This window comes from Athene noctua, chromosome 9 (assembly GCF_965140245.1).
Source record: "Athene noctua chromosome 9, bAthNoc1.hap1.1, whole genome shotgun sequence".
In the NCBI taxonomy this organism is placed as follows: Eukaryota; Metazoa; Chordata; class Aves; order Strigiformes; family Strigidae; genus Athene; species Athene noctua.
Window position 1 is genome coordinate 22,654,092 of NC_134045.1, and position 23,558 is coordinate 22,677,649.

Below are 23,558 nucleotides of genomic sequence, written 5' to 3' on the forward strand. Positions count from 1 at the left end.
TTGGGTGGACTCTGCCCTTTCTCAGCATTTAAGATTCATGAGTGAGGGCCAGTGGAGCTTAGAGAGGAAGACAACCCTCACAATTTGTATCCACTCCTGGCTTTACTGACTGCTGCCCCAGTAATAAACAACACAGAAGCTGAATACATCGATAAGTAAATAAAGCTATCTTAAGAGGTAAGTTTATTTTCTTTAAAAAAAACTCCAAAGAAAGAAACAAAACCCCTTTGTTTCTTTATAATGGTAAAGGTCACAGGCAATAACATAAGCAATATTATCTTTAGGGAAAATGTTATAAAGATGTGTGGATATAGAGCTAAAATATTGCCTAAACATGGGCTTTTAAAGAGGGCAAAACAGTGATAATGCAATTTCAATTCTTCTGTCTTTTACTCTTCAGGAGGAGATTCACTTGAGTATAAGAGAAATTCTTTTGCTTAGATACAATAGGAGATAGAAATTAAGAACTACAACCTCTTGTTGGAAGTTATTCTTTTAGATTTTTAACTTCATTTAAAAATATTGCAGATGCGAAGGAAGCAAAAGAGCAGTCTAATAATCAATAGATTATGCTTTAAGGGACTAAAGTTACAGTCCTTTAAAAACAAGTTAAAAAACCCAACCAAACAAACTGTGTTTTTTGTACCCCAGAAAGTCCATGTGCTGACATATTAGGACAAAGGTAGACAGATAATGTATTTTAAAAGTGGAATTGCTGATAGTGTGTATAGTCCTGGTAAGGAATATTTTTGTATGAGCATCCTCATTTGCACATTTAGAAATAGTTCTGTAAGGTTTTTCTTCTGATGTTTTTCTCTGCATAAATCATAGTCACATTTGTGGGACTACCTTTTCAGTATCTAGCTTTTCCTCTGATCTGCTCACAATTCAAAAGAATGGTAGCTTTCATCTCCTACAGTCAAGATTTAACACTGATCAATCATATTATGGAACTGCAGAGAGAAATTAAAAATAATATAAACTTGAGAACCAGCTTTATGCTTGTGTAATCTATTTAGCATTCACAGTTTCAGTGGGTAGGATCGGATAGACGTGGATTCCACAAATCAGAAGAAAAAAGTGCCATAAGCCTTATATTCAACTTAACATTATATTGAGACTATCCTCCAACAATACACTTAAATATCACTGGAAGCTAAATTCCTTTCTGTAGAAGATAACACGTGGTTTTTGATGGGGCTCTCCATTCACGTTAGACAGCTGTTTCTATACCATGCATATGCACATCATGAATCTGTCACTGAAAATCATCTTGAGAAATTCCAGCCTGCAGTAAACACTCAACAGTTCACCGCTAAATTTATCTGAATACAATAGTCTTCCTGAATTGCTAATATTAAGTGTCTAAACCTCAGCCTACTCTATGCACAAAAGATTTCCAAGTAGCTTTGTGGGCTGTCAAGAAGCTAAATATTTGCAGTAACTCTAGACTGCTGAAATGCTTAGTGCTTTCTTTGCAAAGGTTCAAGCCTTCAAAACATGTTGTGCCCAGCTCCATACCCAAGTAGACGATCTATAGTGTGTTTCACAAACAGTATCTGTCAGATACCTGCGGAGCATCCAGCTCATAATGGTGGCCAGCAGACTGTGATGGGCCACTGCGAAAGCCAGGTGACTGTGTGCGACTTTCCACAGTATTAGAAGGCAGAAAATTAGTTGAGTAGTTCCTCATCCAGCACTCTTGTTCATGAGGAGTCCTACCAAGGCAGGCTAGGAGGTGGGCACTGCTGGAGACACGACGGACCAGGGATGCACTGTATGAGGCTTCAGTAATTCTCAGTTATGTCTCCTCTGAAAGGAATAAAGTGAGTTTTGAGAAAGGCCAGGACTAGAGAGATGTACTCTGTCTTTTAGGTCACTCACCTCCATTCAGATTCATTATTCCAACACCAAAATGAGTTTGTGCCACACTCAGAGCAGACAAGAGCGTCAGTGGTCTGCAACTCTTGCAAAGGTCAGAGGTGTTTTTTTTTTTCAGTTACGATTATCTGCATAAAACTTGACACTTTACAAAATGCACAGGGAGCATCATTTTCACTTTTTGTAAGTGTCGAAAGAGTGCCATATACCAAATGAGCAGTTCATTTACTGTCATGTAGATCAGCGGCAGACTCATGAAAAGAACGTGCAAATCCTGGCTCAAATTACCCTCCCTCCAACCGGCAGACAACACTGCTTCCCCCACTGACACTCCTTTCACTGAACAGTGGATTTAGACTAGTTTTCATGAACCCTCCTGAACAGTCTCTAGCATGATCTTACATTTCTTCTCAACCCCACTGTTACAATGCAAATACAGCAAATCCCTGTTTCACTGCCACTGCATATCAAGCTGAAATTACATCAGCTGTTTGCCACAGGGATGACTCTAAGACAAAAAGCAAACCCTCATGCGCACTGCTCTTCTTTGCTTGGGGAAACATTTGATATGAATACTTGATACCTTTAAAAACTGCTCTGATGAGGTTCAGGAGATTAAAGCATCTTCGCTGGCAGTAGCCTGGGCAGTTTTTCACAGCATCATAAATCACTGATGTAAAGAAACAAAACAAAAATGCAATTCCTTCCTTTACAGGTGACATGAACCTTGAAGAGTATTTTGCTAGAACTGGCTATAAAGGTTCCCTTGAAAAACAAGATTTAGAAACCTTAACCGATATATTCCAGCACCACATCCGTGCTGTTCCTTTCGAAAACCTCAGCATCCATTGTGGGGAGAAAATTACTTTGGAGTTGGAGCATGTTTATAACAAAATCGTGCGGAGGAAGCGGGGTGGCTGGTGCATGGAAAACAACCAGCTGTTGGGCTGGGTCCTGAAATCCCTGGGGTACGACGCCAGCTTTCTAGGAGCGTATGTCTTCAATCCACATCAAAATGCCTACGCCACCATCATGACCCATCTCGTGGTAAAGGTAGTTATTGATGGCAAAGCCTATATTGTTGATGGAGGCTTTGGTGTATCCTATCAGATGTGGCAACCGATGGAGCTTGTGTCAGGGAAAGACCAGCCCCAGGCTCCCGGTGTCTTTCGCTTCACGGAAAAAAATGCCATCTGGTACCTTGAGAAAATGAGACGGAAACAATATATCCCCAATCAAAATTTCTCTAATTCTGATCTTCTGGAGAAAAAAGAGTGTAGGAAAGTTTATATGTTCAGCCTTGAGCCACGGACAGTGGAAGATTTCAGTTTCCAGTGCACGTACCTTCAGACATCTCCAGATTCCCTCTTTACAAAGAAGTCCATCTGCACCCTCCAGACCACTGATGGCTTTCGAGCACTAATTGGATGGACACTGACTGAGACCACATACAACTACAAGGAAAATATGGATCTGGTGGAATTCGTAACTCTTGAAGATGAAGAGGTGGAAAAAACACTCAAAGAGAAATTTAACATAACCCTAGATAGAAAACTTGTCCCAATTAATGTCAAAGGATTTTATACAATCTAGATGACCAGGAGAACCTGCAATAATGCTGTCTATGTACATTCACTGTCTGTGCAATCACTAAGATTATGGGATTCTTTTGCAGGTGACTGAATGAAAAATACATTAATACCAGATTAAAGTGAATTTCACTCTGGGAAAAATTAGGAATTTAAGACTCTTCTGCCAGGTAGATAGAATTATTTGCTGTGAGATGACTGCAGTTCAATTTTTGGCACAACTATAGGATCTGATTTGAATTTGGTTATAAACTTGGGTAATAAATATGTCTGGGGAATTTTGGAGTGCCTATAGCACATGGATTATTAATTGTGATATGCTGTCAACACATTTTCTATGGTTATTATAGGGAGAAAAGTAATCTGTGAGCATTTAGACAATGAAGTACACATTTAAAACTTCATTTTTCACAGGGTCTAACCATTTGCAGCTCATCTCATTTCTCTACCTTTAATATAAGTAAAACAATGTCATCTTTGAAAGGAGCATTAGGAGGCATAATTCTCTGACCGTCATCCTTAGACAAAACACGGTACAAAATGAAAATTATCGTCATGTGCATCCCTTTTGTCATGGCTGCAGTAAACCACCCTAAGTAAGTTTTGATATGTGCATATTTTCTGGTGGTGCAAATTGTATATATTGCAGCATTACTGTGGCTGATGGGCTCTAAAGAGATACCTACAAGCTTTGCTGCTGATTAAGTAATCATCCTATAAAGGGGAATGGTGCTTAAACATCACAACTAGCTGCAGTGCTAGGGTCTGAATAATAGGTCCCGAAACAAAGTTGACCTCTAGATGAACCTCACAACTAGATGTTATCCATTATTAGTATCTGTTAATTAGTAAAATCTGTATTATCATTAGCATCAACTATTAGTATCTGATCATTAATGAAATATGTATGCTCACTAGTTAAAGATGTAGCTTAGAATATAATCAGTAGTGAGAATGAAATGTTGTGGGAATGTATTCCACTTTCCTTGTTCAGCCTTGTTCAAGGCTGAGAACCCAAGTGTTTGGCCTTGTTAGAAACTCCCTTGGTTCTCCCCCCTGAGCCATGGCCAGGCTTTGGGTAGAATCCAACACGAGGATGAAAACAGATGTTTCCGCTCAAAGCAAAGGTGCAAATTATTCTGGCTTGCTGATATTTGGTATGTAAGGCTGGACTTGCCTGCTGCAACTCACCTAGGGATGGACGCACTGTGTAGGACTTCCCACTTGCAGGGAAAGTTTCTCCAAATCCTCGCTGCAACCGGGCTCCCCAGCGACTGTGGGTCTGGATGTTGGTAACGTATGCAAGTGGTGATAGATCTTTCTTAATCACTATTCTCCCCATTGTGTAGTAATGATTAGGTGCATTGCCTTGCTTAACTGTGTGTAGTAATATCTAAGTGTACTGTTCTGTATTTTTCTTACTGCTTATTTTCTGTAGTACTTAGTTATATCCTTTAATTATTAACAGTAAAATCAGCCTACTCTTTTCAGTCTGGTGTCTGAGTTTAATTGACATCTTTGATCAGCAAAACACTGGCTTAGATTTACTTCTATCCCAAAAGGGGTGGAAATTTCGTATTTTTAGCATTGCAAGTTATTTGTATAACAAAAGTAGAAAATGAAGCTTACTCCACTATACCCTTCATTTTGCCCTCTGTGTATAGCAAATATGGGAGTCCATAGCTATGCTGAATGAGGACCACTTAGTGCAGGAGCTTTAGTGTCACAAGTGGATGACTTCATCTCTATCAAAGTGAAAAAAAATCAAGGAGCCAACCAAATCTAAAGGAATCCCTTTCTTTAGAGTTGTATCACAATCACATTTCCCCATTTAAAATTTTTTTTCCAAAAAGCCCAAACAACGAAACCACTGAGAAAGGGGAAGCATTCTCAAAATGCATCAAAAAATAGCAGTAATGCTGAAAAACACTCTTTCTCTCCAATCTGTGATTATCCTGAGTGTTGGTCAAATGTTGATTCCTTCCAGTGATAGTGTATCTTTTTGCTCAAAGATATCACCTGATCATAAATCTCATAAATTCTGTAAGTGAAAATAAAGGAAAACAAAAACATTAGAAGTTTCAGTAAGTACAGCCTCCCCCCCATCTGCATGACTCCTGCACACACCATTTGAGATGTAAATGAGGTCTGTTCAATTATGCTGTTGCTCTGCTGGTCAGCCTTCCCCACTACAAACTTCTTGAACCGAAACGGCCAATACGGAACAAATTTGACAGCAGTGTTGAAGATGGTAAGTTCCTACCAGTTGCTGGAAAAAGAGCTTGTAGACTGAAGATGACGACGATCCCTGAAGAGGCCCAGTAGTCACCTCCTCTGCTGGCCTCGGTGCACGCCGGCTCTTCCCTGCTGACCAGCCCTGGTGGCAGCTGATGGCCTGGCTACACTTGCACAAGGACAAGGAACCAAGGGCCAAGCCAAAGGCAATACAGGACACTCAAAGATCTTGCTGAGGTGGGAACAGAGTTTTTCTATAAATAATAGAATAAGGACTTTGTTCTCTGTGTTCATATTACTCTCTCATACTGAGGTCCCATTAAGGGTTTTTACCCCTTTCTAAATGATTGATCAAACTTAGTTGTTCCCTGAGACCCCAAGGAACATTATGAGCTTCAAAACACTCACCACCTCTATTCCAGCTGACAGAAATTCCCATCTGCATTCACCCAGGTCACCAAACCATATTTCTCTATGCAATGAACAAATTTTCTGGTGCTGCCGCCCATTGTCTTGAGGCCAGCCATTAACCGACTGGTTATTTTGCCTCCATACTTCTCTAGAGATGTTCCTGCTGTTGCTCCCAGCTAATTGTTCAGGTTATGGTGTGCAAGGGTTTCTTGCAGAATTCTTCTTGGGCAGCAGTCTACAGACTCATATTGGCATTTTTAACGGTGACTGCAATAATGGGACTCAACCCAGATACCCCCTGCTACTATTCGGTTCTTATTAAAGATCTATGGGGCTGCCAATGACTCTGAGGCTTCAACCCTCCCTCTGACCCCATCTGTTGATAACCACTCTCTAAGTGGGATTTGTCCTCTCGATGTGACAATCATACCCAGGTCCTCACTGTGCAACATAAGATCACACATGTACACCTGAGGAACAGTTTCACAGTTTAACTAAAGCTCCCCAAAAGCTGATGAAAGCAGGTTATTGAGGTGTGAATGCCAGACCCAAAATGTCTCAAAGGTTTGAGATGAATATGGTATAAAATGAATCAAACCCAAACAAACCCAGAGGCCTCATGTTGGGGTTCCATTAGCAAGGTAATATTGTGTGAGGCAGATACTCTCCCAGACTCAGAATAAATAACTAAGGCCTTAGAGCATCAGCTCACAGAGAAACTTGCATTCACATGCAGAAGGGAAACATGGGGTGTTTGACATCCTTCACCACCACTATGCTTTATTAACACTCTCTGAGAAAGGTTTAATGAGAGCCTATACTACTGTGCAGTTTTAGTTGTTGACTGCTGTTGAAACAAAGCACAACACAACACTTATACCCCCCCACCCAGGACTTGTCTAATTCCAAATACAATTTAAAAGTATGTTATTCCAATTAACAGAAAGACGAGACAATTTCTTTTTAAGTCTGAATGCTGGATTAAGTCCCAGAATCCCAGCCCAGCTGCCCATTACACACAATGTGCAATAGCAACAACAGCCATCCATGATTGTGGGGTTGTATAATCAAGTGTCTTATTAGAAAACAAGACACATAACAGAAGAAACACAGTTCAAACTCCATGGCACCACGGAACACCCCCCGCCTCCACCAAGAATCAAAGTTTAATCAGCTCATGCATTACTAAAGGGAGGATACAGGATGGCTCACTTCAGTTGGACTCTGGTCCTGGACTTTTTAAGATCCAAGACTAAGCAGAGTAAAAGTAACAAAACAAGAAACATCAGCAAGAAAGATGTTCTATACTTACATGTTTCCAACATCAGCAGTTAGTACAGAAATAAACACTGTCAGCCTGTCAAAGGGAGGGACACAACTTCACCTGACAAGAGACTTCCTTAAACTTAACACTGTGAGCTGTCAGTGAGCACAAACTACAACGCACACTTTGCTTTGTTCACTTTAATAGGTACCTTAGTGTAACAGGCAAACACTTCTGGTGTCTGGTAACTCTTTACCAATTAAATTTTGCAAGTAGCCATTTTCTCTAACAAAAACGCTTACTACCTATCCCAACTTGCTTTGTTCTCAAAGAAGAAATGCTTTTCATTTAGAAACATGCGGGTAAGTTCTACAGCTTAGGAAGCTGCACATGAAAATGCATCTGCATTTGCGACCATGTCAGAGCCAAGAAAGCTTGAATTAATGTAGGCTCGCATCATGAATATTTCACTGCTACACTTGTATCTCTGTCAAGAGTAGTTCAAGCACAGATTTTATACAGCAGAATGTTTCCACCCTGCCTAGGCAGCGAGAGCCAGACTTAAAATACCTACACATATGTATGTATATATAAGGTTGGCAATACAGATGGGTATCCCATCATAAAATGCCTGCTTGTAACTTTGGGCACTTAAAGTACATTTAAAAAGTCACATAGGGCTGATTTTTAGTTTTGTCTTGCTCATAATAATGCACTATGAAAGGTGCTTTTAAAGGTGCATTTTACAAACTCCGCATGAATAAGACGTGCTAAAAATTAGGAGGTGTTCTTAGTGTAGCATTTCAATAGCTCACCCAGCCACCAGCTAAATGTGAACAGAGGGCAATCACATTTGAAGACAATAAACCAAAATCTGTAATTTCTTCACAGTTGGTCTTGCGCATGTTTAGGAAACAGAAGAACCACCTTTCTCCCCTCCCAAATTCCAAAATCATGGATTTTCTAGGAAGCTGTTTAGAGTTCGCTCACACCATGACACTCACATTTCCTGTCATCCCTCAGAAAATTACATGAAATTAAGGACCAATGTATGGCAGAACGCTTTTAACTGTATAAAATTACTTCCCATTGGACTGAACAGAACTCTGCAATGCAAGAGAGCTCTCTGGATAGAGCCCTGGCAAAGAAAGACTTCACATGCAGTTTATCTGAGCCACTAATCATTACCAAAATTACCCAAAAGGTCCTTTGCATGACACCACTGGAACTTTCTCAAACTCACAATCTCTAAGGACATGCAACTGCAGTGACATCTCCTGGCTGATGGTGGTTCACTAGAACACACTTTCCCCCCTCAACTATCCAGCATAACTACGCAGAAATTCTCTCTCCACTGGAAGAAATGTGTTCAGATAGAGAGGAATAATTTTCCTACTAATAAGTAAAAAAGAATAATGGGATACATTCTGAGTTTTTCTTGTGATGACCAACAATAAATCATTTGTTAGCTCAGGTCACATCTTCCATGGGAAGAAAAATGTCTTGCCATCATTAACTTCTGTTCAGCTAGCAATAATGTATGATCAGGTTTTAAGTAATTGAACCAGTAGCATTTAATTAGCTCTGAAAAACTATCTCAGATCATGAATCACAGACTTTCCACCTGTATGAGGTCCCCTTACTAGGTTAAAAGTATATTTCTCTTTCCATGTGTGATTCATCTTGAATATCTAATGAGGGACTCTTGATATATGGATTATAGTTCACATATCACATGCAAAATACAGCAGACATACAGTCTCTTTCTTTATATAATTGAGTTTTGTGTCTTGCTTTGCTTTGTTAAAGAAAAAAAAAAAAAAAAGCACCTGTGAAGGCTCCTGTGTCCATAACAGAATGGCCACTACTGGCTTCAATTTAACAAATTCCTCTTTCCCCAAAGAATCAGCATTAAGGATGAGTAACTTAGACATCTGGCTGGGAAAATGAAGTAATAGAAAAAAGTATTTCTTGTTGAAAGGCAGAGTATAGAGAACTGCTGTAATTTTAGACACGACCACACTGACATTTTTCAATAGGCCCAGAGCACCGACTGACGGAAGAGCATGATGCTTCCGTCCTAACCTTACTTCAGATGGCTTCATTGCACACTAAACAGAAAAAGTCAGTGCAGGCAACTAATAAACAGGATCACTTTTTATATCAGATTGTATTAAGCAGAATTTTTTTACATGAAATTAGCTAAACCACAATCATTAACCACCATAACAGTCAGGTTTTATTCAGTTTTCAAATATGTTTCAGAAGCTACTATTATGCTTTTATGACAAGACCTAGATAATTGTAAGATTGGATTTTTTTTTTTCTGAAAAAGAGGCAAGATTAGCAAACGTCTTTTGGAAGACAAAGTAAGACTCACAATCTGTTCAACTGTCAAATTGTAAACGTTGCCCAATATTTGGCTTGCTCTAGAAAAAAAAAAGTTTTACTACAAGCCCCTCTATTTTTAAGTAAGTTTTATAAAAACAAAATTCAACAAAATGGATTCTATCTCTCTGTTCTTTTCCCATCTTATTTTTAGCATGGAAAAGAAAATAAAAATCCATGTTTCTGCTGACTTCTTTCAATATGAAGACAGCAAAAGTTTTCATTTTCATAATAAAAAAAGCAGTGAAAGCTGAACTGCCTTACTGGATTGGACAAAACTCATCTTTACCCCAAATACTTCTTTCCAATGTTATCATAAATTGTAAATAATGTTGCTCTTGACTGCATGTGACACTCTACCTATCACAACATCTAAAAAAACCTGATGGCGTTTAGTGTCACACACATTAAAAGCTGCTGAGAGAGGAAAGGATGTATGACATCCATTATACACACATCCACTTTGAAAAATGTTTGTCATGTGGATGGTAGAAATTTCAATGAGAACAGACTCAGATTTACAAATCTATCCTTTACATTAAATAGCAAAAATTTCCAACAATCTCCAGTTCGTGATACTATATATGATGGATAACATTTCTGTTAGCTCCAGTTGTGCAGCTGACATTAATCCTGTGGTTTTAAGAACTTTTTCTTGGCTTTTTTGCTAGGTCTTGTGTTACTGTTCCCATCTTCATCTTCATCCTGGAGCACACGCTGGTCTCTTTTTCTCAAGAATTTCTTCCCTATTGTTCCCACTAATGTTTCATATCTGTACAGATAATAAAAAATGCACAGCTTTTAGTAAAATCAGGGAAAACTTGAATGGAGCAAATCACAAAGCTAATCAACGATTTAAGTGGTGTAAAAAAGCTGGTCACCAGAAGCTTATGAAGCTTACTACACAAGTACTACATGATCACTTGCTACGTTATTATTTATTCTGACAGTTTAGGTTTGTAGCAATCTGGTCAAGGAGGGAATTAGCATGGAATACCTGGGTATCAAAGGGCAGAAAACCCCTACAAGATATTTTACCTCCAAAAGTGATGGAGATTCCACTGAACACACACCATAGTATCTGGAAAATCAGTTCTGTAAAGTACCATATCTGTTAGGGTTTTTTTTTCTGTTTGCTTTTTGGGTTTATTTTCCCACACATAATGCAGTAACATACCATATTACCAGCTGATATTGATGATGTCATAAAATATAATTTACCTTCTGGCCATTTCTTCATCTGACACATCAGCCTCCATTTTATCATCCACTTCAATTTCTTCCTTGCATTTAGAGTTCATTTGGATCATTAACTTCTGAAAATGAAGTAAGAAATAGCTTAAACATGTAACCCTGACACATAGCAACTATGCTGAAACTGACTGTAGGAGAAATGCATAAAAGATAAGAATAAAATTTAATAATTATTTGCTGTTCCCAGTCAGGCTAGACCATACTGTGACAAAAACTCATGGAGAAAAAGGCAACATGGCTGCCTGTTGCTAAGCTAAGCTTAGAGTTTGCCTTTGGGAAAAGAGGCAACACAGAGACGGGGTTTTCAGTGAATTGTACTACTGAAACATCCTCAAGGGCATGCCAGACATCTTCAGGAGACCAGAGAATTAGATCATAATTAATTTTTCATTGTGATGTTAGCACATAGTCCTTGAAATGGTTTTGTTAAGAAGGAAAAATATCTGCAAGGATTCACAATAAACTACTAGAAAAAACCATGAAGCAATAATATGCAAAGTCACAGTGAGAGCAAGTTCAAAATAACTAAAAAAATCCCCTAGTAAATCACCTTGCATAGCGTTTTGCATACCTTAGTCTTTACACCTTCATCCTCTTGCTTCAGTTCAGTGGTAACATTTTTATTACTATCTCAGTGTAGTTCCATCAGCATAAATCATGCCAGAAATAAATTAATCCCTCTTGCCCGGAATTTTTACTTTGGAACTTTAAGCCCTTACTTACAGAGTAAGTGTTGCATAAAGAGGGTTGAATGTTTGTAGGATTGGACTCTAAATTAAATGGCAGGAGGAAAAGTGAGCTACTGTTTTGGTGAGCAGCATGTGGGAAAGCTTCCTCACTTCAGGAGGGAAAATCTGCAGGAGTCATGCAATTGCTGACGGTTAACACAATGAGATAAAAAGCTCCTATTTACCAGATGCTACATAGATCGACATTTTGGTTTGAATCACCGACTTCCTGTACATGGAAGGATTTATGGAAGGTGCTGCAAAGGCCAAACAGCATGCAGTGTGAACACTCAAATCCCCATCCCCAAGGGCTTCAATCCTAATGTGAGACCACCACAAAACAGAACATTTAAATGTTACCTCGATTTCTGGATTGAATCCTTTGAAGGACATTCTGCCATAAAGTAGATCCTCACATGGCATAAAGCTCCTCTCTTCTATTATAAAGCTCCTACATGAAAGCCCAAACCCAGTATTTTGTCAAACAGTGTGCTTTAAAATAATCAAATTAAACAAATGCAAAAAGCATTTGCTGTCTTCCCCCCACACAAATAAACAAAACCACAGTGTATTTTAAACCATCAACTACTTTCTGAAGCTTAATTGCTCTGATAAATCTTTCCATACAAGGCACTTGGAGTGCAAAGGAACACTTTTTGCCAGTAAAGCTGTGCCAGTTCCACAAGCAAAATTAACTCTCCTAACAAAAAGCGCTCTTTGCTGGTATGATTCCACCTACATTAATGCTTTTGCCAGAATAAAAATACCACATAAATATCACTCTCCAGGTGGCATTACTACACCAGCAAAAGCTTCTAATTAATTTTTCATTGTGATGTTAGACCTGGCATTAGTTGAGTCTGTCAGGATATAAAACACTGTGTAATTCTCTGTTCAGCCGAGAAAGATTTCCTCTTTCTCCCTCTTTTTTCCTCTTTTAATGAGCACAAGTGAGAAAAGAAACATGACCCTGAGGCGTTCATAATACACATGTTAGATAAAAGTACTTCCGTGAATTGTTCCATCCTTCTTTTCCTCACACACATATGCACCTCTTCCCTCCTCATCTCCCATGTAAAACAAACTCCTACGATCAGAGGAAGTTAGGCTGAAGAAATCAAGCTCATTCTCCTACCTCAAGGTAGGATCAGTTAAAAATGTTCCATGAACAGCAGAGGCCCATCTAACCTGTCCTCAAAAGACTTCCAATGATGAAGAATCCAGTGTCTCCTTAGGCAATCTATTCTAGAACTTCAATAGCCTTATTGTTAGAAAAATCCTCCCAATGTCCAGCTTGAACATTCCTTGCTGCAACTGAAGCTCTAATACCTTTTTGTCATACCCACCAACAGTAATAGAGAATAGATTATCAGTGATCTTATTCAACTACAGCTAATCATTGGATCCCAGCTTTTTAAAAATTATGTATGTTCTCCCTCAATGGAATTTTTCTTCTCTTTTGAAAGGACAAAAATCAATCAATTTTTAAAGTAGTTCTCTTGCTATTTAAAGAACCTTTCTAAATAGCAGGAATAGATATTTTCTTCCTTATTAGCTACGCCTTCCTTTATTTTTGCCCTTCCCTCTCCTATTTCAAAACCAGGATTTGAAGTGAGCTGGACTCAAGACAGAACTGTCCTGAACAGACCTGTTTTAGTAAATTCAGCTCCAGACACACAAGGCTTCAAACTTCTTATTTTCAAATGAAGGGAAAAAGCAGCAATGAATGAATTGGTCCCTGCCTGAAAGAAACTAATTACATGCATCTAGAAGAATGTGTGAGTGAAAGAAAACAACACACACAAGAAATGAAACTAGGTCAAACTGCATTAGGCAACCTTGAGAACGTCCCTGAAAACAAGTAACAAAGCAAGCTGTAATGCCAGTCTGTCACTATTTTTGCTTCTGTTAACTGGTTATTAATAACACTTCTTTTACAGGAAAAATATCTATATTCTATTCCCACTCCACAACAATCCAATGATGATAAGAAGTACAAAAGGGTACAAGCTTACTCTTTCTCCTTTAGATCTGGTAAATCAAGATACCAGTGTTCTTCACTAATTATCTTCTTTTCTTCCTCTTCTAGTTGTTTTTTAGTTTGTGAATCCAAACCCCTTTGCATGAACTAAAAAGAAAGACACATAAACATATAACTTCAGGTTTTTTGCATCGTGTTCTGAACATGCAATGATTACAGGATGACATTTATCCATTACATAATATTTAGCAATTGATAAAAAGTAAATTATTTTTGTGATTTTTCTCTGGGTTTGGTCTAATTTTGGGCAAATGCAATGGAAAAGTAAAAACTGCTGATCACAGCTATCTACTGGAAGTCAACAGTCAGCCACATATCTATACTCACCTACAAAGAAACAGACATTTCCTGGTTAGATTTGATGGATTTGTTAAAACTCCTTAACCTTGCTAAGATTTTTCTAATGTTTCAACAAAGGCTAGAGAGAACGTAATGGTGTTAAAAGTTATTGCTGCGTATGAGAAACCAACGCCACCAGTACAAACAGCACTGAAGCTCAGAGCTAAAGGTATGTCTTACCAGATTGGCCATTTTTTGTAACATCTATACTTTCAACCATTTATTTAATGAACTGGCACAAAGGCTGGAACCTGCCTTTTGAAGGGCTAAAAGGTAACTGAGGTTACAAAAATAAGTCTTCTGTCTCCAGCTGTGCTAAATGAAAAGTTGGCAGCTCTTAACTTTTCAGTGATGACCCACCAAAGTACCAGTCAGGTAGTATGTGTAACCAAGTGTTAATCTCACTGCGGGAACAGTCTGCCAAATTAGTTGAGACCAGTAATTTAGTTTAGGGTAAGACTGCTATTTTTGCCTAATACAAGGGCATTCCTGTTAATCGCATCCTCAGTGATAACCTTCGGCAGAGGATGGGAACAGGCAGATAAGGAACAGCAACCTCTCACAGCTGGGAGTAAAAGAGGTCATCTGTCACAGCCTATGAAAAGTCCCTGCATGAACAAAACTACAGACCTGAGGTATGTGAAGGACCCTTTTCATTTCCTTTTTATTTTCCTCAAGTCAGGTGCCTGAACTAAGTGACAATTTACCTATCAACAATGTTAACCAAACATGCTGGAAACCCCAGAACTTTTCATAATTTTATAGTAATAATCCTTATATTCTCACATCTCTAGGAACTGAGACCTCCCTTAGGGTCTACAGAAAGTGTGTGAATAACTGTGTCTGTCAGAGGTGTACATTTATGCCAGTGTAGCTCCCAGCTAGAGGCAAGTCTACCAGTACAGTTTATAAGCACTCCTGTACAAAAATTGCTTTGTGGCTATGAAAGCATACCTGTATGTGCAACACTGCAGAGGAATTTTCTATCAAATAATTTTACCCTTCTCATTTAAAGCAGCATCATTTTTGTGTTTAGATGAGCCTGCAGGCTAACAGGTAACACAGTGGGGAACAACAGACTTGGACATAGCTGAGGTCCCAGCTAAAACGGGCTTGGCTGGGGATAAAGCCCAAGAAGGTGTCACAAAACATTTCCTTCCCACAAAAAACATGCATTACAGAGCTTATTTAAAATATATAGGTAATACAGATGTGTAATATATGTATTATATACACCCCACATACCTTATCAGTCTTTACAACATGCCCAAGTAAACCAAACCAAACTCTGAATAAAAGCCAATATAGTGCTAGTGTCTCATTTTCCATTTATATTTCTATTTGCATCCACTGTACAAGATCTTTAATGAAAGAAAAATTGACTTGTTTTCTGAGTCAATCCAAAATATGTCAAAGCTTTCCAATTAAAATTACAGTATCTTCTTGAGGAAAATAAGTGAATCTATCATGTGGAAAACCATATTGCTCAAGGAAATTGGTTAGCCAGTCAGAAATCTCAACAGGAGAAATTCTGCTACAAGCACCCAATTAAATAATCATTTCACATTACATTTGAAAGATTATGTTCATAAAGATTACTACAGTAATAACTAGATTAAAAAAATATGTGATCACATTTATCTAAAATGTAAACACCTAATTAAAAATATACCTATTGTAGCAGACACAGAGTATGTCAGTCAGTAACTGAATAGTTATTTGGATTAGTTTCCCCAAGTAACGGGGCATCGATCAAACGGTGCAAGATGTAAAAGCACGAGCCATCTTTGACAGTGAGCACACACGGCCCAGGACTTAGTGCAAATGGTCTTCACAATGCTACCACTGACCACATGTCACCTTTGGGTGCCACTTCACCCACCAGCTGAATTGTGATAATACACCTTATCAGTACCTGTGGAGGCAGCTGCTAAAGGATTAACTGCAACATTTGTAAACAAGAAGATCTGCAGAAGGAAAAATGCTAAAAACAAGATCTGTGCATGACCTTTTCAAAACCTACTCATCTCTTCAGAAGCTAGTACTACTGCCCAGACTGTAAACCTGCAAATGTCACGGCCAGGACATTCACAGGCTGGTTCTCCGCAGCCTTCCAAGGAAGAAAATCTAAAAACTGGCTTTTGAAATCTCCAGGGGGGTAAAAAACCGGCAAACAGAAGCAGAAGTTTCACTTTAAAAGAGAGTATTACATTAAAATAAGAAAAAATAATGATGCTGCAATCCAGGTTATGGGACTCTTTGCCAATACGTTGCTGGCTAACTGAGCTCAACATCTACTCCCTTCTGACAGTGAGGCAAGATGTGTTCTCTTCCCTCTGTGCACTAGTTCATTAGCAGCATCTGCTAATTGGGGTAAATATTCCACTACCCTACTGTAGCAGCGTATACTTTACGTGAAAGCTTGCACTGAATACAGCTAAACTCCTTTCAGCCAGTGCCTAAAATACAGTCCTATATAAATACGTGGGGGAAAAAAATGATTAAATAAAACACCACAACCAAGAAGCTACAAAGGCCCCGTCATATTCAGTTATAAAAATTTAATGGACATTAACATTTGAAAAAAAATTAAAGGCAACTCAACTTTTACTGGTTGTTTTCCAGCAATAAAGAACCATCAATCACAGGAGAATGTACTCCACTGCATTAGGTGTTGTAGTACACGATGTGAAGCAGAATCCATTAGCCAGTAAGCGGAGACTAATTTCACATTGGTCTTGACATGAGATTCACAATTCCAAGGGTAACAGGCATGTCACGATGTTACTAACAGCCCTTTCACTGATGAGCTGGGAGCCATTCAGGTTATTTTATTAGCCACCAGCGTAAACAGACAAAACATGGGAATAAAATACAAGAAACTTTTTTTTTTGGTCAGGATTAAAAGCCCCCCCAGGTAAGGCAAGCAACATCAGTATTTTAATTTCAACGTGTGCGTGTGCAGCAGGGGAAGAAGCCTTACCGGTTTTGTTCACAATAAGCAACCTAACTGCAGAGAAACCAGGTGGAACAAAAAGACTCTCAAGTGGTGCCCAAAGTTGGCTCATGCTAGGGCGACTTTTGAGGCAATCATGAGGTTGCTTTCCTGGATCCAACCCTGCAGGACCCTGCAGTTTATCACCCCCCGGGCCCTCTGCCCAGCCCGTGAGCAGCCCGGTACTCGGTGACGGCTCTCGGAAATGGCCTCAGGGTGGAAGGGAGCAGCCCGGAGAGCTGCGGGCCTCAGCGTGGGGGCGAGCGAAGCTGACGATAAATAGATACGTGTCCTAAAACGGGCCTTACGGGAGGTCGCAGACAGTCCGTGTGTCGGCCGAGGCCAGGCGCTGCGCGGCCGGGCGTAGACCCGGGAAATAGCCGGCACCAGGCAAGGGGCTCCCGAGAAGGCCGCTGGTTTATCCGGAGACCCCCCCGGGCCCGCTTCACCGCACGGCTCGGCCCCTCCCGGGCCCCTGCACACACGTCCGGGCCCGGCGCGGCCCCATCCTCCCGCCCCGGGGCCGCCTCACGGCTCCGGGCCCGCGGCGGGCAGCCCCCGGCAGCGGCCGCCCGCTCCTCACCCCGGGCAGGACCGGGCCTCAGGCACCCCCCGCCCGTCCTTCCCGCCCCGCTCCCGGGGCCCCGCCGCCGCCCCCGCGTCACCTTCATGCGCAGCAGGTTCTTGGACAGCTTCGTCTTCACCTCCCCGGCCATGGCGGCTGCCGCTACCCGCAGGCCGCGCTGGATCCCCGTCCTCGCGTAGCGCCGAGGCCGCGCACGGCGGGGGAGGAGCGGGAGGAGGCGGCGGCGCGGCTCCACCCTCCGCGTCCGGGGCGCGGCTGCGGGGACAGGCCCCTGCCCACACCCTGGAGCCGCGGGGGGCACGGTTGGTGCAAAAACAGCGTTTAAAAAAGCAACTTTCCTGTACGGAGCCGGTTATGTGGGGTGAGGGAGATCGGGTGTGTGAGCAGGAGATAAAGCTGATTCGGTATAAAATGGTAAATTAGTGGGGGAACCTGAGATTTCTTATCCACAGTTGTGCGTTCTGGAGTGCTGCTGGCTTCCGCTTTCATCCATAATTTTCTGATATTTCAAAGAGAGAAGGAAAGAGTATAAAATCTCATGCTGGCATTTAGAGACTGCTTGACTTGTTTAGCTTTCATTTTTAGAAATCAGCTCTGACTTTTACTTGAAAAAAAAACCCCACAAAATTGTCAAATGTGATTGAAATCGGAAAGCACATAAATTCAAAGTTACTACAAAAAAAAAGCTTGAAAGCTTTGTTAGTCCTGAATGATGATCTTTGAATTCAATCTTGGCAGTGCTGTTTCTGGGCTGCCAGGCTGGGCCCTGGTAGCTGAGGAGGAAATCCTGATAAGAAATTGCCAGCTGACTCCTAGTCGCAAGCAGGTACCACAATTTCTCTATATATCCTCATAAATCAGATTTCTGACGCCTGTTTTGACATTTGGCACATAAACCAGGCGATAAAGCAGTAAGAGTGAGGGTTCAGTGTTCAAAACTTTAATGAACTGTTGTGCTCCAAAAGGCAATCTAGGGAGAAAGGTTCCCGTATATGCAAGATGTAGGTCAAAACTTGAAGAACTCTATAAAGATTTATGCTCTAATAGAGTCCACAAAATTGTATAACGAAGGGCAAAACCTGATTGCAGTGGGAAAGGAGGAGGAAGAATTATCCACATCCAGGCATCCTTATTACATAGTTAAGCTCAGTGGGTTAAAATGGCCACAAACGTGAATGAAACACAGAGCCACAACTGCCTGAAGGCAAAGTCATAACACTGCATGGAAGTATTTAATTTTCATATAGGCAAGAGACCTTCATTTCCAGGCTCCGTAAATGAGTTGAAGCTGCTCTGAAATTCAAAGCCCCAGCAAGAAACTCTCTTTGTGAGTGTGGGAGCTATCCTGCTTCGTTTGGCCCCATCATTTTAGCTCCTTCTCTGTTCACATTCTCATTAACAGCTATCAATCCTTGCCAACAAAAGAAGGCTGGGAAGAAATTCACAGTTTTATGAATACAAATGTGCATCAAAGAATGAATATGTTTGAACCTTAGTGAACGAACCAATAGGGGAAAACTGTTAATTAGTATAATACAGCCATAATCTCACAATTTTTGTTGTTATTTTCTGTTTGCCGTGCATTCTAATGATGTATTTGCTTTTTGTTGATCATTGCAAATCAGAGCTCTGCATTTAATTGCATGGCCTTCAATGTCACTCACGGCTTTTTCTGAGCAGTTTAATTTAATTTACAGTCCGGGAATGTACTTTGAATGATTTCCTCTAAATACATTCCTGCACACCCATCAGCACTTCTCCAGCCACCGAGCTGTGGCAGCGTGTGGCTTTGCTTGGTGCCCTTTGTGAGAGCTGTTCCAGTTCCCCTGTCCCTGCCTGCAGAGCAACCCAGCTCAGCAATTCCTGCAGCCCCCTTCTTCAGCACACTCAGTGTCCAGCCTGGTTTGGATGCGGCCAGTGCACGCATCAGCTGCCCCATAGCTTTGTTGTGAAGACTTTAATCTTTGGGAGCTGGGTCTAGTAATTTACAATGCCATGTGGTGTCTAACTGGGCGGGGGACAGTGCAAGGGGTTTTCAACTCATCTAACCACAAGGATTATTCCCGGTGCTCCATGGTGAGCAAGAGCTTGGGATCCACAGCCTGCGCCCTGTTGCGCCCCGTGTCTTGGTGCTGCACCACGGGCTTGCATGGAGATGCTGCCACTGTTTTCTGTGTCGGCACATCAGCTAACAACCTGCCTCGGTACCAGCAGGGAGAAGTGTTTTGCAGTAAAGGCAGTAGAGGCTGTGTGATGTTTATTTAGAAAAGTGGAGATTGTAAAAAGGCTGCCACAGAATTTGATCTATTTTGGCAGTAAAAAAGTCCAAAGGAAATTTTTGGATTACATCTCCCATCGCTTGAATTGGATGGGGAGGTTATAGATAACAATCAGCTGTCTCGTGGACCAGATTATACTGTCTGGTAAATCTGAAGACACTCCATTGATTATAGGAGAAATTTTTATGATTTACTGGTGGAGGTAGCTCAGAGAAGAATCCAGCCCTGTAAATACGCCTGCTTGTGAGGTAGAGAGAGGGTGAGGAGATGAGGTGGGAGAGATGCTCTGTTTAGAGAAGAATCAAGGGTCATTGTAAATGACAATTAGACACCTCTCCCACAGCTCTGACAGCTGCGCGGCAGCTCCGCTTTCAACCTGGAAATCCATTTCTTTTTCAAAACAAAAATGCTCAGGGAAATAACTCAGGGGAAAGGAGCTCCGTCTCATCAAAGATTGTACATTAAACAAGCAGATAAAAGATTTTTCTTCCTAGGAAATGTGGTCCCTTCTCCCTCTAGTAATTACAGAAGTCAAATCAAAGTTGTCATTAACATTATTTAAGAAGTAATCTCTCTTGGAGCAACACAAGTGACAGCTGTGAACTAATTTCACGCCAGTGGGATCTAATTTGAGGGAACTCGTGGGTTACTTTTTTTCATAACCTTTTATTTATTAATATTCTCGCAGTATTGTGATTGTAGCACAAAATGGGTATCTCAAAGCTTACACCAATCTATCAATTGACTTGATTTTTTATGAGCTTTCTTTGAATTCTGAAGCAGCTTTTTACAGCTCTCAAAATACTCAAAGCCTTTTTTTCCCCCTGCAAATATCAAAATTCTTATAGTATGACAGGTGAGTCATTAATTTCTGTCAAACTCCTCCACTATGTTTTAAGTAAGGATATTATGTGTTTTTCTCTATGAATGAGAAAAAGAAAATGAGAAGTAGAGTTGCTGGAGGTCTGTTTGCAAACCTGAAAGGGAAGTGTGAAGTGCTGTGTACGACTGGGTGGGATCAGAAAGGCAGTTTTGTACCCTGTGCAGAAGTAGTGTGAAATTCTCCAAGTGGTAGAGAGTCGCGGTTTTGAAGTGGAGGACTCAGTTTTTATCTCTCTTGCTCCCACCAAGCTCTGAGCCGCTAATGCATGCAGCATATTGACAACTGCTAAGGTCCTAGGTGACTGGGGATTTGTTACAATATTCATTACCCTTTGATGCGTGCATGTATAACCCACTGGCCTGCCTGCGTTGCTCAGCCTGCTTTGTACCTAATCCACAGAGGATATGGGTTAGCTACAGCTCTCCGCTTCAGCGTGCGGCATGTCAGCTCAGACTGCACTGACTCATCCTCTTAGCTTTTGAAGTCCCCTTTTCTGGAGTTGGCACCAGCTTAGGTGGCAGCTGACACACACTGAGTGTTTTAAATCCTTGTCCAGTGTTCATCAGTTGACCTCAAGGTTTCCTGTAGATGGACAACGATATGGAAAGAATGAAGCAGAAGCCAAACTCCTGTAATCTGGGTAATGTAGATCCATAAACGCAATTCACGTTGCTGATGCTTTCCTTTTAATAGCCTTATGTGGTTCACAATTTATGCAGCGTGAAAAGGTGTGCCTTGAAAATGTGGTTGTAGCAAAATAGAGTTACAGAATCTCCAGAACAACCAAGACATGTCTTTGGAGAAAGTGCCTATTGTCAGTTTGGGAGAGGACAATTCATTCTGGGTGCTTTTGGCTGTCTTGGTGGCAGGGTAACCTTTATGTAAATAAATACAGTAATCCCTTTTTGATTACAGAAATAAACAACCTCGTAATGGTAGCTCCCAATCTCCTGTCATCACCCAAGGTGGCGGGGGGAACACAAACCAGTCTGTCATTCTACTGGCATGAGGATAAGCCTAAAAATCTGATCACGTGTTGCAATGATTTGATATATCCCGGTGCTAGGAGTCCTAACAGAGAGAATGACTGAAGGACAGTGTGGACCATCCTTCTCTTTGCTTTCCTTTAAAAACTGAAAGGCTTTTAACTTTTTGGATTTGATGGAATCACAATTAAAAGAGAAAAGGAAAATATCACCTTCCGTTTGTTAACTATAAAAATGCAATCCAGCAGTGCTGCTGGTGCTTTGCTATTTCCCAGGTCAATAAATGGCTCCCCTGACTTTAATAAACATTGATGCTGCAGGCTTGTTCTACAGTGATTGAACCTTTTATAGTTTCAACCACGCACATTGCATGAAAGCTTGAAGATTATTTTTTTTTTCTTTTTCAGGAGGGTTGGTTCTGATTGATTAAATTGTCATTTTCTGAGTTAGTTGCTGAATTATAACTTGGCATTTTTAACCGTGTGATTTGTTTGAAGAGACAGCTTTTTGATATAGCAAACCAGCTGAGAATTTTTAAGCAGTAAAAGGAAATTTTACTCACTTTGTTCTCAGCCTTTCATCACTGCCTGACAAAAATGCTCCTGAAAACAATGTAGAGGCTATGATATGAGGAGAAGGTACTTAGATTCACGCTCACTTCTTTATTCCATCATGGAGCTGATCTGTGCAGTATTATATTGCTTTCGATTAGTGGTTGTATACCTCGTTGTTGCTAACGTTTGTATTTCCAAGGAGAAGGGAAGGGAGGGGGAATTGGAGACATAAATGTGAGTGCTACCCAAGGTGATATTAGCAGGGAGTGGCAGAATTGTACTTTGGACCAACTGATTTACTCCTTAATACACACAATGGATTTCTTTGCACCAAAATGATGGGCTCTGAACACACCTAAGTCAAATCACTGCAAGGTTTTCACCTAAATCCAGACTGGGTCTGGTTCAAAGGGAGAAGTCCGGCCTTGTAATTCTTTAGAAACTGAGAAAATCACATCCATGTGATGATGCATTTATTTTTTTATTTAACCAGCTGCCACATTTCTTCTTTGTGGATAGCTGCTTGGTTTCAAGGTCTGATTTTTTTTTTCTTTCCTTCTCTCCCCACAATTTAAATCTGTATTCGAGACAGTAAAGCTGAAGTGAATGAGACTCAGATAAAAAACATGTGTGTTCAGAATGTGTTTGGAAAGAAAGGCCAACAAAACTGTCTTGTAGCACATAACAGGGTGTCTTTTGCTTTTGATTTACAGTGCCTGCAGGGGAAATGGAGTAATCTAATGGTCTGAATATGGGAGATCTTACGTTTGTTCACTGCAGTGTTACCCTGGTCAGACTCTGAAACAGTGCTTAGTGGTGGAAGTCTCAGGGTATCAATATGAAATACTGAAGTCCAATTATACTTCTGCTTGTACACTTTCCCTCTCTGGCCATTTCAGCTTCTGGTCTGAAATAATAACTTATGACAGTGCAAAGCTGAATTTCAGCAGTGAATTATATCCCTGGCCTCTAAATTTAATTGCATGATACTGCAACTAACCCGCTATCCATCTTGGTCCCCTGAATTCTTTTTGCCTCTTTTCCTCTTTTCCTATACTATTCATTCAAGACCTTTAAAAAGTGCAAAGTAGGTGCCCAGGAAGAAGGCGAATTGTGAAATGAACATTTAAACTTCTTACACGCCA

At 40.6% G+C, this 23,558-nt stretch overlaps 2 protein-coding genes across 3 annotated transcripts; one reads left to right on the top strand and one right to left on the bottom strand.

Annotated features, from left to right (window-relative positions):
- Positions 1 to 4,960, top strand: LOC141963694 (arylamine N-acetyltransferase, pineal gland isozyme NAT-10). Its single transcript, XM_074913266.1, has 2 exons — positions 1 to 177; positions 2,597 to 4,960. Exon 2 carries the CDS (start codon positions 2,602 to 2,604, stop codon positions 3,472 to 3,474), a length of 873 nt encoding a protein of 290 aa, XP_074769367.1. The 5' UTR covers positions 1 to 177; positions 2,597 to 2,601; the 3' UTR covers positions 3,475 to 4,960.
- Positions 4,961 to 9,531: 4,571 nt separating this feature from the next.
- Positions 9,532 to 17,959, bottom strand: MPHOSPH6 (M-phase phosphoprotein 6). 2 transcript variants are annotated; one of them, XM_074913404.1, is made up of 6 exons: positions 17,791 to 17,919; positions 16,736 to 16,940; positions 13,766 to 13,878; positions 12,111 to 12,201; positions 10,990 to 11,084; positions 9,532 to 10,540 (listed from the first exon to the last, which is right to left on the bottom strand). In XM_074913404.1, the coding sequence occupies exons 3-6, from the start codon at positions 13,873 to 13,875 to the stop codon at positions 10,396 to 10,398; spliced, it is 441 nt and encodes a 146-aa protein (XP_074769505.1). In that variant the 5' UTR covers positions 13,876 to 13,878; positions 16,736 to 16,940; positions 17,791 to 17,919; the 3' UTR covers positions 9,532 to 10,395. The 2 variants fall into 2 exon arrangements, with proteins under 2 accessions (XP_074769505.1, XP_074769504.1); XM_074913403.1 differs by lacking the exon at positions 16,736 to 16,940 and having other exon boundaries at positions 17,791 to 17,959.
- Positions 17,960 to 23,558: the final 5,599 nt, after the last annotated feature.